Here is a 16837-nt window from a genome sequence, read left to right as displayed (position 1 = left end):
CTCATAAAAGAATTGCTGAAGCAGCTGCCACTCTGTGTTAAGTTTTGTTATGTCCTGTTTTTCAGCTACCCTCCAGTATTCATCCCCCTCCCCCACTACTTTTTGACAATAGGCTCATTAATTCCCAGCCTCTTAAATAGTACACTTAAATAATACAAACTTTTAGGTACAAACTGTCTTAATAATTTCTAAGATAAACTATTAGGACCCAAAGGGACTGGTACAGAATCCCATTCTGAAGAAATTTCTGTTTCTTATTTATTTCTCTTATGTCTGTTTCTTATTTCATTAGACTTTTTGTTAACTCAGCCCATAATCCTCATGTGTATATCAAATCTATTGTGGTCAATAATGAGACGCAGGCCTGTTGGGTGTATTCAGTACAATGCTCTGTGCTGTGCTTAGTAGCTTCCAGCTCTTTGCGACCCCCTGGACCGAAGCCCGCCAGGCTCCTCTGTCCATGGGGATTCTCCAGGCAACAATATCGGAGTACTGGAGTGGGTTGCCATTTCCTTCTTCAGGGAATCTTTCCAACTCAGGAATCAAACCCAGGTCTCCCGCATTGTGGGTAGATTCTTTACTGTCCAAGCCACCAGGCAAGGTCACAATGCTCAGGATGTTCAGTCCTAATCTATTCAGTCCTAGCTGATGTCTGAAAGTTTCTTTTTTGTCTGAAGACATCTTCAAACCATGGATTCCCAAACTCCTTTGACTTTTAGTGATTGTTTCTTACATTTTTTGCTTTTGGAGTGTTTAAGGCTATAAGAACCATGGTTGAACTATAATTTCTATAATGCTACGAGCTGTTATCCTAAATTAAAGCTTCTTTTATACCAAATATAGGCATCTCTGAGAGAGAGACAAAAAAAGAAGAGAATATACTTACTTCTTTTTTGTCCTATCCTCATAGGCCAGTAGAAAGACTTGAAATTGCTTTAGGAAACCTGAGATGTTTGCATATAAGTAAAAACAGCATCAAAGCCTTCCCCCAAATTACCCTGAGCTTAAAAACAGAAAAAGAACAGTCAAGGAATTCAAATATAGTCCATCTAAGTGACTGTCTTTCCTCCCAAGAGGACAAGGGAGGTGTTTCTACAATGGGGTGAGAAACAGAACATGAAAAAGAAGCTGGATTTCTCAAAGAAAGCAAAGAGTTCCCAAGATCCTTGCACCTGTCACCCTTTCTTTTACATGCCACTGCTAAGCACCGAAAGAACACACTCTCCTTCAGACATTTCCGTAAAAACACACAAACTCCCCAAATGGAGCCTCTGGGAATCTTTAACACAAAAAACCGTATCTTAGATATTTTTAAACATTTTGGCCTTTTGGGCAACTTGACAAGTTAGTATTTTTAATTCCCATTTCTAAGAAACCATGTGCAGATTTGGCAGCTTTTTATGCTCTGGGGATAAAAGAAATTACTGTGTGGAGATAGAAGATGTAGCCCATGTCTTTTCCCTACTCTCTGGAGTGACTTCACTACTCAACTAAACCAGAACTGCTGACTGCCATCCTTCTTACTTGTGCTTGTAGAATGCGGGGTCTCCTCTTCATCATGATACCCACGGTGACTGCGAGAGGAGTGTGGTTCCTGGGTCCAGCTTTCTCCGTAAGCACTGGTACTACTTCTGTCCACATCTGTCGTGATGATGGTTATATACATTGTGACTTTTTATCAACCGGTTTTTGATGGTTCTGTGTGTTGTTTTTTTTTTTTCATTAAAGTACGTGCCATCTAATGGTTCAATGTCTAAGTAGTACCTCTGAGCATCAACTCTTAATACTTTTGCATGATATCGCTAATCTCTCCCAAGAGAAAACCAAAGTGCATAGAATTTTGTCAAGGGCAGCCCCGCAAACTATTTTAACATGTTCAGTTTTATAATGAAGCAATGTAAAATATCTTATGCCCAGATGATATAATTGACAAATGACTCAAGCTGAATGGAAGTTCAAGCTTCAAGTTTCAAGTTTCAATCAAGTTTCAAGCTCATGAAAGTTCATTAAGAATTTGTGATGAAATATTAACTAAATTTCCCCACTGTGTCCTGATGATTGACATTTGCAGCACCAAAGACTTTGAGGGGGAAAAAAAATTCTTTAAGTATGCATAACCCATTACCAGTCATCCTTGTGGTTGTCTGAAGTGATGCTTCTGGATTCGAATGGTCTGGGTTCCTTTGGATCCAATTCTGGTTCTCTTGTGGGTGGGTAAAAACCCGTGGTGTGGTAGAAACTGTGACAATGATGATTCAAGTAATTAGGAGAATGTTATTTCTTGAGCCTTCACCATTTGTTTTGTACATTTCTCCCTTCTGTAGTCTACAGAGTCATTCATCTATACCAGGCTGTATAGATGGTAGAGCAGAAACGAAGGGACAGTGGAGAGTGGCTTCAGCTTGACTCAGCCATACTGTTAAGTATCTCAGTGTCCTTCGCATTCTGTCAGAGAACACGTGGAGGTCAGAACATGAGATCTCCTGGAGAAAGCAGCCAAAGAAGCTGCAGCAGGAGGAAGGACAGCTTTGAAAACACCAGCCCTCCACCGAGGAGAACCAAAGACATCAACGCATTGCACATCCATGCAGTCTGTAACAACCCTCTGCACTTGAAAACCCAAGGAATCTCTAACACCGACAGGCGTGCTTACAGTAGATGCTCGAGCTGAAGAGTAGATGCTTGAAAGTTATGCCGTGATGACCACTTTACTTCGTTAGTAGCATGATGGGGAAAGAAACACCCTGAGGAGCCAGAGCTTTCCTACTGACGATTCAAAGGCAGAATATCTACCTAGAACAGCCATGTGATGAGCTATGTATTTCTGAATATTTATCAAACACGTCAGAAATTCTCATCAAATACAGAGCATTTCATGAGCAAGCCATTCATAGCCAATGAAAAGAAAACCAAGATGCATACATTCAGTAGGAAAAACCATAGGTAGCCAACCACCATTGCAGCAGCGCCCCTAAAATAAAAAGCAGCAGACATCCACCACTGCCCTGATATTGTCACCCCCAAACATGACAGGGCTGGAAGAAGAGACACACACGACAGAAGAATCATGACAAAATCAGAACCAACGTCTTTTGGAAAGGTTATTTGCAAATCCATCCTAATTTTTTCAAACTTTATTTTGATACCCAAATAATACAAAACTCTTTTCAGAATGATAATACTATTGGATTTTATTTCACAAGTTAATAAAATCAGGTAAAATCATGAACCACGTTCTCAATTAGTATGAAAAACTGGCAGTTATCATACCCCAATAGAAGGAAGTGGGCATCCAGCTCAATTAACCGCATAGGTGCCAAGAAGGAAAGTGAGCTGAGATGGAAAAATATGCCGCAGACACGAAATGATATCAAGGGAAGCTCCCCCCGGAGCCTGAGCATACAATTTATTTTCAGGTTGATCTGTTTGGCTTGCCATTTAAGAGGGTTTAGTTTCTCAAGTATCAAGACCACATCTTTCCCGATGCCTAACCTAGAAGATACGGCTATATCCTGAACACAACAGACAGTATAATAGTAAAGCTCCAGTGTTTTGAGGGTATTTGGTATTCTTTCTGAAGTTACTAAGAGAGCTCCCTTGTTAGTTTCTAAGCTCTGCAGGGGTGTCCAGCTAAGGAATACAGCTTAGATACAAAGCATATAGTTCACCTCAAGTAGTTGTTGTACTGATGTCATATACTCAAATAGCATAGGTCTAAGCTATTCTTTTGGACCCCTTCCTCCTGGGATGCTATACTTTTGGGGATGACGCTCTCAGGTTCAAATAGGACAGACTGGACTTTGGTGACCTGAGAGAGCTCACTTAGCACCCCAAAGGCACATCTTTTCTTTAAAAAAAAAAAAAAAAAAGGCAGAGCTGTGATGGAGTCAGTTTCAGCAGTCTCATCTCGTTCAGCAGTATCTTAGCTCATGAACAGGTAAGTATAGGAAAGTCAGTTATCTGGCAGAGTATTAGACCAATTTTTGATTTTTTAAAGGACCTTTCAGCTCAATTTCCATCTCTAGTCTCAAAAGAGTTTTATAACTGTCACAAACGTGGATACTATGACGCAATGGCTTCCCTATTTGTCTTTAATAATTGGCACTGTCATGTTATAGCTCAGCTTTAACACATAAATAAACAAAACAGGAAGGATTTACATGAGGCATTGAGAATTTTATAAAAGAGTTCCTCCATGTCTCCTCCAAAGATATTTTGGCTTCCATTAAAAAAAAAAAATCAGTTTCTTCTTTCATAATCTCATCAATGCATAACTAACCTGTGATCACAGGCTTATGCTCATTTCTCATATTAACTATTTCCCAAGAAAGATCCTATCGGGCTTCATTCAGATTAATCGATAAGCCTGGCACAGATGGTTCTATAGGAATTGATTATTCTTACTGGTGCTGGAGATAAAATCTTCATCATCACCAATGCCTGATCCAGAATAACTGGGGTGTCTGTCTCTTTCATCTTCATTTTCTTCAGTTGGCTCCCAGCCTGCTGAGATGATACTTGAATCCGTACCTGTTGTGGTGACTTGCGTTAGTAGCTGAGCTGAATGCCAAGTGACCCATTTCACAAAGGAAGAAAAACAGGCACAGAACATACATCGAATTCCCAAGATTATAAGAAAGAAGTGAGAGATTTGACTTCTATACTCCAAATTGTTATATTCTGGTCTCAAGCTAATGTATAGATCTAAAGACAATTGGGTATGATCTTTACAATGGAATACTCTTTTCAAGGAAGTTAAAAGAATAAATATAGACATAACCTTGCCAAAGAAGTAAAAGAGAAAAACGCCGATAAACTTTTCCATGCTTTCAGATGCATTTATTATTAAGCATATGCCATGAAAGCTAGGCTGTCAAGAACAGAATAAAAAAGTTTCACACGTGCCTTTTTTGTTGTGCTAGGCCACCTTCAGTAATACCTTGGAATCTAAACACATGTCAATCATTTCTAAAAATCCCTCAGTTGTATTCACAATTTGCTATTCACCCAGCTATTAGATTTGATCTTCTCTAGCATTTGATTTCTGTAACTCTGAACGCAAATGAAGGCTACTCAGCAGTTCCCAACATTATTTTGGCATACAACCAGAAAACTGATGAGAAGCCCTCGCTCCGCAACCAAAAGTAGCCCCCACTTGCCGCAACTAGAGAAAAACTGTGAGAAACAAGGAAGACTCTGTGCAGCTAAATAGATAAATACATAAATAGAAATAAAAAGGTGATAATCAGAACTATCCACCAATGAGCTTTTACAGAAAGTATCATATTCCTCACCATCAGAAAGATCATTTTGCAGAGAAATTGTGTACGAGATCAGATGATTAGAAATGTTGACTGAACAAGACATTGATCCTCTCCACATATGACGCTGATGCTGGGAAAGATTGAAGGCAGAAGGAGAAGAGGGCGTCAGAGGATGAGATGGCTGGATGGCAGCACCAGTGCAATGGACATGAACTTGGGCAAACTCTGGGAGATGGTGAGGGACAGGGAGGCCTGGTGTGCTGCAGTCCATGGACTTGCAAAGAGTCAGACACAACTGGGCGACTGAACAAGTAACAGTCTGTGCTTCTAAAATCCAGCTCTTCAGAGTTCCAGCCTTGACCTTATTCACCTTCTACCCTCTATCTTGGTCAACCAATATCATCCTCCAAGAATCTAGGGTGTAATACATCTGCCCACAGCCTCAGAGACATAGCCCCAACAATATCAGACACATGGCAGAGGGGCAGCTGAGGTGAAAGCCTGGAAGAGATGCCATTCCACTTTTCTCCAGTTAGAGTCCAAATTCCCAAACAGCGTTGCCCACGGTTACTTGTACATCAATGCTAGATTTTGCAAAGCAGAACAGAACATTTTGAGACTCCGTTTTTGAAAATAGAATACTCAATCAGGAAAGACAAACTGAAGTGACCCAATGATCTCACTAACAAGACTAGAAGCCAGAGTCTTGATTGGAAACTTCCAAAGACTGCCATTTCTGTAGCCATGATGTGTGTCAGAAGAATAGTAGAAAATAGTGCTATGTGCTAAGTCACTTCAGTAGTGTCCAGCTCTTTGCGACCCTATGAACTGTAGCATACCAAGCTCCTCTCTCCAGGGGATTTCCCAGGTGAGAATACTGGACTGGGTTGACATTTCCTTCCCCAGGGGATCTTCCCAACCCAGAGATCGAACCCACATCTCTTATGTCTCCAGCAATGGCAGGCAAATTCTTCACCACTAGTGCCAGAAAATAGTAGATACAAAAACTGAGAAAAGTTCAAACAGAGAGGCTGAAACCATCATTAAATCCCCAAATACAATAGTAAGGCGAATTAGACTTCTTTTTTCTAGCTATCAAGAAAGCCCAGAAGTGGTCCAAGGACAAGACCTTTTCCTTCACAACGTTTGTCTGATGAAGATAAACCTTGTAAACATTTTAAAAATACCATTATTTAAATTCTGCATTCAATCTCTCCCCCACCCCTCCAACGTTATCTTAATCACTATCATATGCAATCATAACATAATATCAGTACTATTTTCCTTATAGGAATATTTGTCAAAATAAAAAATACAGTTTATTTAGTCTTATAAGCTAAGCAATTGTAAAGGATCTTTTTTATAACTCTTCTTCTGAATTAAAAAAGTTCTAATTATTTTGAAATATGGTCATATCCTCTAACAACAAAAGTTAGTAAATGAAGATATGCTAACAACATCCCATTGTTACAGACTTGGAATCTTTTCCCACAAAAACTCTTAAGTCAAAACACTTTATAGCTACTTAGAATGAATAGTCAAACATCCAGGGAGCTTGTTAGAAGCCTAGATTTTTACATCAAGCACAGGTCACTTCCTACACTTTACAGTTGAGGTAGCAGATGTCCAAACAATTGTCCGGGGCCTACACTTTCCATCTGTAAATCAGTATTTTCCTGTTATTATTATTGGCTGTGTTAATTAGATCAGTGGAAACCAGGAGTATGCATTTTTTAATAGACTTCTTTTAAGAGGACGTGTTCTGATTGAATCTCTTAATCAAAGATCTGAAGGAAAAATAATTCTGATTCTAGGTGCATGTTGCCAGAAGGAAAACAAGTAGGACATTGAGCAGAATCCAGTCGTGTCCCCAGATCCATTGGCCTCTCTATTAAACCAAATGGTGCCAGATTTTGTTCTCCCTAAGGATGGTGACAGAGCATCAGTAGGAAATTTTGACATAATAATGAGGTCCTTTCCTTTAATACTGAAAGGCTTGGCATTCAAGACAACAGAGGCGCAAGAGACGTAACAGTTTACCTGTCACTGCTGCTGTTGTTTGATCCTGAGTCTTGGGCTGTGAATTACCAAACGAAGACCATATCCAATTACATTGCTCCTGAGCTGCTGCATGGCGGTTTGAGTACAAAGTTGAAGAAACCGGATCAATTAGATCATTTAGTGAGGTCTTTCCAGAAAAACTTTACTCTCAGTCCTCTCTATATAAAATGTATGCATATATTATAGAATGAAGATTAGAGAAGATTGAGGCCTAATTTTATCTTTCCAGGCTCCCCAAATCTCTTAGGACAACAATCAGAAATGCAAATTCAGTATGCTTATCCATACAGTGTTACTCATTCTTCAAAGGAAGCCCCCTGAATACAGGGTCAGAACAAAATCAAGTAGCAACTTAATAAGCCGTGAGGGAAAAGAGATTTTATATCTACTTGATGAGGTGACCCAGCCATGAACTGGAAGCCTTCTATGTAGCATTTCATAAAGCTGCTTTCATTCATTTATTTTTGGAGTATCTTTAGAGGTGCTTGCTTGTAACTTTTGGATCTTTTTGTCATTTTACCTGAGGAAGCTTGTAATGACAACTAGCATTTCCAAGTTCCGCCCACATTCATTAATCTCAAGTCAAGCTTTACACTTGAGCAGGAACTTTGCAAAGGGTGTATATTCCAAGTGTTGAAATCAGATAAAGATTTCTCAAGAATCCATTTATCACTTTCTGTCACTTTTAATTCTCATACAGAATGCGTTTTCAGAAAGGAAACAAAAACTTCCCAAGTTAGAGAAATTCTGGATTCTTTTCAAATTAGAGGAAGGATAATTGCCATTTTGCAATTTTGAAATCTCCCACTTGATTCTCAAGTTGGACTTGAGTCCAGACTGTTTCCCTGAAGAATGGCAAAAATCATCAGGATAAACCTCCAAGCCAGTTGAGATTTTTAAAAATCATTTTGAGTCATATACTTCTTTGAAAATCTAATATAAGTTATGGCTGCTCTCCTCAAAAAAGGGAGCCTATACATACATGTTTTGAAAGTGTTGCATATTTTTTTCTGGTGGCTCTTGAATACCTTACAGCTTATCATTGAGCCTACTGGAAGCCCATGAGCTCTAGATTAAAAGCTTTAACTCTATACACATTCAGTGTCAACTCCTTACACAGTATGTTCTGTGCTACAAAGGACACATATGCATAAAAGGGACTAGAGAGATAGGAGCCAATTTCACGCCGGATGTGCCAGCTAAACCTGGGTATCCTCCTGGAAAACCTGCAGACAACCCATGTTTAGCTCAGAAACTTTATTAAAGGTACAGAATTCTGGCCACCCTCTCCCTCTAGTACATCCGGCAGAAACCAACAGGAAGTAAACATACAAGAGCAGGACAGAAATAGGCATTATTTCTGTCTTCTGAAAAAGAGGTGTATGAGAGTTGGAGAAACTGTAAACAGCTCTCGCCTAGCCAGCAGAGTTTTCAATCTTCCCCACACAAGTAGACCATGCTAGACCAAAAATAATAATAAACATATTATTATATTATATGTTATTATACATATAATAAATATACATGTATATGTAATTATACCCAGAAGACAAGGAGATAAGAGTGTTCCAAGGCAAGAGTCTGCTTCCTGAATTAGTTTAAGTTTCTGGATTCCAAACGATTCCAGATCACCAACAGCAAAAAGGCTGACGACATACCTCCAGGAAGGTGCTTCCAAAAACAACATTTATAATAAAAGGCTTGCTGGAAGTCAAACGCTTCCCAGATGGTCGTTCTCACTGGCTCTCCCTATTGCCACCCACCGAGGACCCTTAAGGATGGAATCAACCACACAAGCCAAAGATGCACTTCTTGGTGCTCAGCCAGCCTTCCTCTTGACCTCTGCCCTCCTCATCCATTAGGGAGGTTTTGTTATCACTCCCTCTCGCTAAGTCCCAACTCTCAGTCCAATAGCTATGACGCTTGGGGATTCTCCTCACTCGGCTTCGAAAATACGGTCTGCTCAGGAACTTATCAGTGCCAGTGTTCTCGAGTCTGCCACTTGAACAGGCTACGTTCAAGTTTCCACCTGCTTGTTTTCCTTGACAGTGTTCTTCGTGTGAGCTGATTTATTCAGCATCGCCACACTGGATCCTGCAACACTCTCGCGACCCTCAGGCTGGCTCTGGGCTTACTCTGCTAGACATATAAGTCTCCTCCTACACTATTGAAACTTAGCTAAGTGTTCTGGAAAGAGAAAAGCACAATTCTTCCCTCAACCCAAATGCTAAACTATGTTTTAGTTAAGTAAACATACTTAACCAAATCATTCCCTTGATTTCTGTATAGGAAACAGGCTCCATGAAGGGAGGTCCACCTCTGAGTCCCCAGTAACAAGATCAATGTCTGACTCAGTTCAGTTCAGTCGCTGAGACCTCAAATATTGGTTGAATGAAAGATGAGGTTACTAATCCTTACTTTTTCCTCAATATTACCTTCTAATGGTGTTTACCACTGGGTCCCAAGCATTAGACTCGCTTGATACATAGTAGGACTTCAAAAATAGGTTTGCTGACTAAGGCAGGAAAGCTATGGTCCTTAAAGGATGTGCCATGAATGTTTATAAAATGTCCTCATTGCCCTTCCTGAAGCACATGTGAAATACTATTTTCTATAGGCTGTTAGCAGCTTAAATGTTAGTTTCATCTGGTTCCCACAAGATACATTTTGTCTTGATTTTCTTCTTTGGAGGGAAATGGTACTTTAAGACTGCCTTGATCTGCTTCCTGCTGAGACCACTAATTGTTGCTTTTGCTAAAATTGCATTCCCTGAACACCTTCTAAGTGGTTACTTTAGAAAGGCAGGGGACTCAGGAAGGAGCAAGTAACTAGCAGCTCCACCTGCTTGGTTTGCAGAAGCTTCTCTCCAGAAGGGTTGTCCAAACCTGGAGGGATAGGGTGGGGAGGGAGGTAGGAGGGGGATTCAGGATGGAGGGCACATGTGTTATACTTATGCCGATTCATGTTAATGTATGGCAAAAAAAATCACAATATTGTAAGGTAATTATCCTCCAATTACAACAAATAAATTTTAAAAGAAGGATTGTTCATAGGATTACAGACAATACTGCAACACAGTCTCCAGAGATCTGGGTAATCACGGGAAATTTGAAAATATCTGCCGTTTGAAATGCTTCAAAGAATCTGTGGGGAATGACCGGATCCCAGCTTTATCTGTGCCCCTCCCTCGGCAAGCTGCTAACAGAAATTTAAAACACCATCAAGAAAGTGACCTTACGTTAACTCACAGCGCTCTGACAAATCGCCCTGGCTTCTGAAGAGTAGAAAAGGGCCCCGTCTTGAGCACTGGCAAACCAAGACATTTCTGCCACACTCTCTGGAGACCAGAATTTCACCCCCCCAAGAGCCGCAGCCAGGAGAAAAGATCCACACCATACTAGGAAAGCTGCTCAGGAGGCAGAAGGCCTGTTTGGGTTTGAATAATCCTCCACAGAAGGAACACAGCCAATCTGGAAACCTGTTTTAAAACAAACCGTAGGGGGAAAAGCAAAGAAGGAAGCAGAGAAGACCAGAGGAAGATGTAAACACTTTCCAATGAAAGTGAAACGCCGAGGCCAAACCCCAAAGAAACTGCATGTAGAGCTTGAATAGCTGCACTCCAGCAGTCCCAAAGATGAGTTACCACATAACCAAGCAAGTATGACGAGCCTTCCCCAACCAGCTGGGATATAAAACCCGTAAGTAGATTTAATTTGATCAGATAACTCCTTCAGATACACTCCCTTAGGCCAAAAACAAAGGAATTGTTTAGCAAATCATGAGTGGAGAGTATGACCAATTATTACCCAGTTAACAATATGAATATAAATCAAGTTAAAACCTAAACATATAAAATGAACCTGAAAAAAAAGTAGCAGATGAAATGGTATGCATATTTTATGATCCCAACTTTATGGAAACAATTTTATCCATAAATGGGTAAGAACAAGAAGGGAAATGTGCCAAAATGAAACTAGCTTGTGTTATCAGGTCTCAACTGTCACCATTTCTCTGGGACAAGACAACAAGGGATGTTCTTCTGAAAAATTTCCTGTACGGTACTTCTTAGAGATGGAAAAAAATATTTTTTTTTCTGTAAGCGGTAGCAGTCAATGATATAGCACACCGAGAACTGCAGGAGGCCACCTCCCCAGATCATGTCACCACCTTCTAGAGACAGACGCTATCCACACGAGTTCACGTCCCTCAGATAGACCAGAGACATCCCTGGGAACGAACTGCTACTGGAAAGCACAGTGACTCATTCTCCTTACTGGTATCCGAGGTATTCTCTGGCTCGCTGGAGACCCAGGGGCCGTCTTGGTCTGGGGACGGGTGCACAGTTGGGAGGTGCGTGTGGAAGATGCTGTAGCCTCCTGAAGTGCTTCTCTCACTGGGGGAGCCGCTGCTCATCTCATCGTCAGGAGGGCTGCTGGGGCTAACGACGCTGGGGTTGATGTCTTCTGGGTTAGTTCTGTATTCGCCTTTCTTGGTATAACGGGTGCCATCACGGTTTACAATAGCTGGAAGACAGAGGAGCCACTGTCAGAACCTGACAGCTGATGGATTCTGACTACAGGAAAGACGGTGGCTTATCTTATAGTGACTTCAGAGCTATTCTTTTTTTATTAAGCAAAACATCTCTAGTGGGGAAGACAGAGTGACTGATGCACTAAGATGGTGAACCCTCCCTGGCCACTCACACACTCTGCAAGTGGGAAAGCGGGGGAGAGGGTGTATTTAGATGTCCCCAGGTTTGAATCCCAGCTTTGTGTGGCTCTAGACAAGGTAGGCAACCCTCTGAGCTTCAGTTTCATCATCTGTAAAATGGGAATGAGACTATCTTCTGTTATAAGCGCTATATGATACATTGTATGGAAAGTACTTAGCCTAGTATTCAAAATAGAGCTGGTGCTCAATAAATGATAATTCTGCTGCCTGGTCCCTATCCTTCCTTCTCAAGTACATGTAATATTCGTTGCTATTAATTCCATCTATTTTGAGAAAGTAGGAGACAAAGAGGCAATCAGTCTCATCAGGGAATACAAGACATAACTTCTTTATTAGTACTTCAGTTTATCGAGCCTCACAGATACTGTGTTTTCCACACGGAAGTTTTGTGGAAACTCTTCGTTGTCAGATAATGGTGAGCATTTTTTAGCAATAAAATATTAATTAAGGCACGTACATTTGTTTTAAAAAAAACAATGCTACTGCACACTTGGATTATAGTATAATGTAAATGTAACATCTACATGTGCTGGGAAACTCCCCCAAATTTATTGAAATGCTCGCTTCATTGCAGTGGTCTGGAACCATACCTCTGAGGTATGCAAATCCATGAAGAATTAGATTTTCTTTCTAAGCGGAAAATGTTTCCAGTTTCAATGAACCCCCAGTCCTGGCTAACAAAGCAGCATGCTGAAATATTGACAGAGGCGCTGCCATCTGTGAAATTCAACTTGAAATGAGGACACAGGAGTGAATATAAAGGTCAAAATCTTTGGTTTAAACAAGAAAATGACTAGAATGACATGAGGAGAAAGAGCGAGAAGGGCTTCCATTCATAGTTCTCTTCTAAATGTGTTGCCTTCAAGTATGAGTCCCTCACTGCACAAGTGTGCATTTAGCTGAAATGATTTTCTACTACGTGGCATGGGCAGGACTGAAGATTCCTTCTGTTTATCTATCTTGTCCAAGTGGAACTATTAATCAAATATAAATTTTAAAAAATCCAAAGTCTCCATCACCCTAATAATCTCACAGACGGAGATCTGATCAAGAAGTAGGACCGCACTTGAACGGGTCTGGATGTGGAGAGAAACATCTGTTGGGACCAAGGAAATGGGGCATTTATTGAGCATCTACTATGGGCCGGACATGGATCAGATTATCTTTTTTAAGTTTCATGACAAATCTTATATGTTGATTCATTACTCAAATGAGAAAACTGAGGCTCAGATCATCCAGACTGTAAAGAACTTGGATTTCACACCAGGCCCGACGCAGACAGAGCACGTCACAGTCGCCGGCCCCCTCTTCCTCCTGTCAGGTACAGGCCAGGGGCAACTTCCTGCCTGTGGGGAGCTGGAACTGCGTGGGCCAGGAATGATTTTCATCCCCCTGTCACCACGAGCACTCCTGTCACCTTGCACATCAAGGGGTCTGGCTTTTAGGAGGCAGAAATCCAGCCTCCTCATCACTGTCATACTTCTCAAAACATGAGGCTCAGAGGCAATCAGATCAAGTTAACAAGTTAACCTGTTTGAAAGTTCTGGCTGAAATACTGTGTTTTCTGCAGTGTCAACTTCTCAGGATAATCAGGAAGAATTTAGGTCGATATAGTGTAAATAACGTTGAAACACATATTAAGAAGTTTGCACTCTTATTATCATTTTTAAATACTCCAATTGAATCAAACAGAAAATATGGGAGGCCAGAATGTCCCTCCCTCTAACATGTATTAATCCCTGCCTCTGAGAAAGGGAATATGGCTCAGACTCGGAGCCTTCAACAGCTAGAATTTAAGAACATTATTTAATTTTTCTTACATTTATATTTATGTCTAAGGTTACCTTTTACTTATAACCAGAAGTGTTGGCTTTCCATTTGGAGTTATATTAATGCTTTTTAAGTAGAAAATGATGGGTTAAATAAAGGAAAAATATCAGGTAAATGACAGTGCTGTGTCCACAGAGATGCCAACGAATGTGAAAGCACCTCTCAGGTGACTGATGTTTCAGGAGCAATGAAAGCATTGGGGTAAACCATACAGCAATAAAGGGACAGTAAACTGTAGCCCTGGGTTAGCCTTAGGGAAATGAGTGCTATTCCATTCAAATGTGAAACATAAGAAATGCACCTGATCTTTTCCCCAAGAATGGGAAAACTCAGCCAAGGTTAGAAGAGATACATACTTATGGTAATTGGTCCTTCAAAGGCATTGGGCAGGTCCGTGACCGATGTACAGTCTTCTCCAGGTGGAGCTATGAAGTAGAAAAGAAAAAGAGACATGAGAACGCTAAAAAACAGAAGCATAGTTGATGTTCGTTTCTCTTCACTAGGATGACTTTTGCTATAACTTATCCCAGATCATTTTCTTAAACTTGACCAAGTCACCTAGGAACTTCTCTGACCTTGGTGATGCATTTTTTCACTTTTATTTTACTTCATACATCTTTGGAAGGTCCCCACACCAACATATCCATTCATTAACAAATGTATATGCTCCATACCAAGCATTATAGAAGGCTGGTTGATACAATGGTAGTAAGATACACATGGTCTTTCTTTACTGAGGCATACATTAGAAGTTATTTTTTAAATTTGTTATTATAAAATTAACAGGGGAAACACTGCAAAAAATGTTATCTGCAGAAACAACAGAAAAATATAGCTGACAAATGCAATCAAATACTTATCAACATGAACAGCATGAGACTCTAAAGACTATAATAATCCACATAGAACTTACTTGGTAGGAATGTTTTTTTAAAAAACCAATCTTTTGTCTTCTTATTAATGTATTAGTTAATGCATTTAACTAATCCCCTACGTGCCTACTCTGAATAAAATACTTCTAACTGTACAGCTTCTGAGGTTGTCCACCTTTGGTCCAGGTGCCCAGAATATTTTCTGAGGCTTCTGTTTTAGCTTATTATCATCACAGACACTTCTGACTTCCTTTTCTTCTTCCTTCCATTTATCTTCTACTTCCTCCCTTCTTTGGGAATAATGATTTCTGACTGTACGTTGGGCCTACCTGATCACCCATAGATGTTATGAGAGCAGCTCTTTGAAAAGCACTGTCTAAAGCCCTTTGAAAGCAAACTCTGACAGTTTCCCCCTGCCAGCCATCCCTTGAGTACTGTAGGAAGCCTGCAGAATGCTTTAACCAATGGTTCCGTTCCTGCCCAAATGCTCTATTCCGTAACTGGACCTTGGTTAAGCTCTAAAAACTCAGAGAGCTTTAAGCTAGCTTCGCTGTTACAGGAAGGCTGGATTCAGTTGTGTATTACAGTTTTTATACTCGTGTGTGTGTGTGTGTGTGTGTGTGTACGCACGCTTTAACTGATGAAATGGAAAACTGACTTCTTAGGTTAGTTTTTCTAGAATTGCTTCTTGGCAAAGAGGACAAAGAAATGGATGGATGGTTGGTAGATGGATGGATGGATGGATGGATAAATGGATGGATGGGTGAACGGATGGATGGATGGAAGGAAGGATGGATGGACAGAGGGAGGCAGGCAGGCAAACTGCTATTACAAAGAAACCTATTATCACAAGTATTTTAAATGTCCTGCCATAAATCACTGGGTATTTATGACTTGGACAAACACACAAGTCTAATAAAGCAGGGTTTGCTTGCTCCCCAGTTCCTAGGAGCATCTTTTCCCACATATAAAGGGCATGATGCCCTTTACTGGCCTATCCTTTGACATCATAATGGAAACACCTGGCAGCTTTATACACTCAACTAGAGAAAAGCAGGTTTTAAAAATAGCCATTCTTGTAAGGGCTGATTAAAAGATTTCTCAGAAGAGAGATTCTTCAAAGAGAAGTCACCTCCTTGGAAAGGTCATTCCTCATAATCCAATCTAAGCTAGCCCCTCACCACCCCCAACACCCATCACCACTGCAGAGTTGTTCTCTCTCATGTCCTCTTCTGGCTCACCACTAGCTGAAATTGTCTTGTTCATTTTACTTGATGGCTGTGCATAGCACATCTCCTATCCCCTACCCCCTGCCACCTCCATAGAAATACGGAAACTCCACAAGATGAGCAATAACTTTATCTTTCTTGGCCAGAACATTTATGTGTGATGGGGCTAGAGAGGCACTAAAATCTTTGTTGAATGAATGGGGGGGGGAAAAAACCCCACCAATATAATTTTCTTATAGTCCATTCTTCCAGTAAACATATCTAAGATATTAACTCCCCCCCACAAATGGTCTGCAAATACAAACAAGTCAAGAAACATTCTTATCAAACCTGAATGACAATGCCTAAGAATTAATGAAAGGAAGTTTTAGACCTATCAGTTCTTTTATTCATTTTAAGCATTAACTCAGCACATATGACGGATCACAGAATAAACAAGGAGCAAAAGATGAACATTTCTGTCTGCTTTTGAGGAATCTGAAGGTCATGGGAGACAATAATAGCATTTCTTTAGACTTGTACTGTTTTCAAAAAATTCCCAGTGATTCTCTCATCTGAAAATCAGGACAAACAGCCAACCTGGGAGATCCTGCAAAGTAGATCTATAGGATCTATTTTGGGGACACCACCAGAAACTGACCTGACCCGTGAGATGTTTCTGATTTAACTGTTATGTGACACAGAACCAGAAGCAGGCCTTGGATTATGACTTCAACCAGTCCATTCTGAAGGAGACCAGCCCTGGGATTTCTTTGGAAGGAATGATGCTAAAGCTGAAACTCCAGTACTTTGGCCACCTCATGAGAAGAGTTGACTCATTAGAAAAGACTCTGATGCTGGGAGGGACTGG

At 40.5% G+C, this 16837-nt stretch overlaps 1 protein-coding gene across 9 annotated transcripts in view; it reads right to left on the bottom strand.

Moving 5' to 3' along the window:
- CD44 (CD44 molecule (Indian blood group)) overlaps positions 1 to 16837 on the bottom strand; it is an 88688-nt gene that overhangs the window by 28635 nt on the left and 43216 nt on the right. For 5 of the 9 annotated variants that reach the window (XM_010831846.1, XM_010831847.1, XM_010831849.1 and 2 more), the window contains exons 4-8: positions 14243 to 14311; positions 11600 to 11848; positions 4405 to 4530; positions 2126 to 2239; positions 1525 to 1641 (exon numbers count right to left, since the gene is read on the bottom strand). In XM_010831846.1, the coding sequence (XP_010830148.1) occupies positions 1525 to 1641; positions 2126 to 2239; positions 4405 to 4530; positions 11600 to 11848; positions 14243 to 14311 (675 nt within the window). The remainder of the gene's footprint in view (positions 1 to 1524; positions 1642 to 2125; positions 2240 to 4404; positions 4531 to 11599; positions 11849 to 14242; positions 14312 to 16837) is intronic. The other 4 variants (XM_010831851.1, XM_010831853.1, XM_010831854.1 and 1 more) reach the window with 2 other exon arrangements.

This window comes from Bison bison, unplaced genomic scaffold, assembly GCF_000754665.1.
Source record: "Bison bison bison isolate TAMUID 2011002044 unplaced genomic scaffold, Bison_UMD1.0 scf7180017864531, whole genome shotgun sequence".
In the NCBI taxonomy this organism is placed as follows: Eukaryota; Metazoa; Chordata; class Mammalia; order Artiodactyla; family Bovidae; genus Bison; species Bison bison.
Note: the sequence above shows the minus strand (reverse complement) of the source record. Positions and strands in the feature narration are given on the sequence as shown.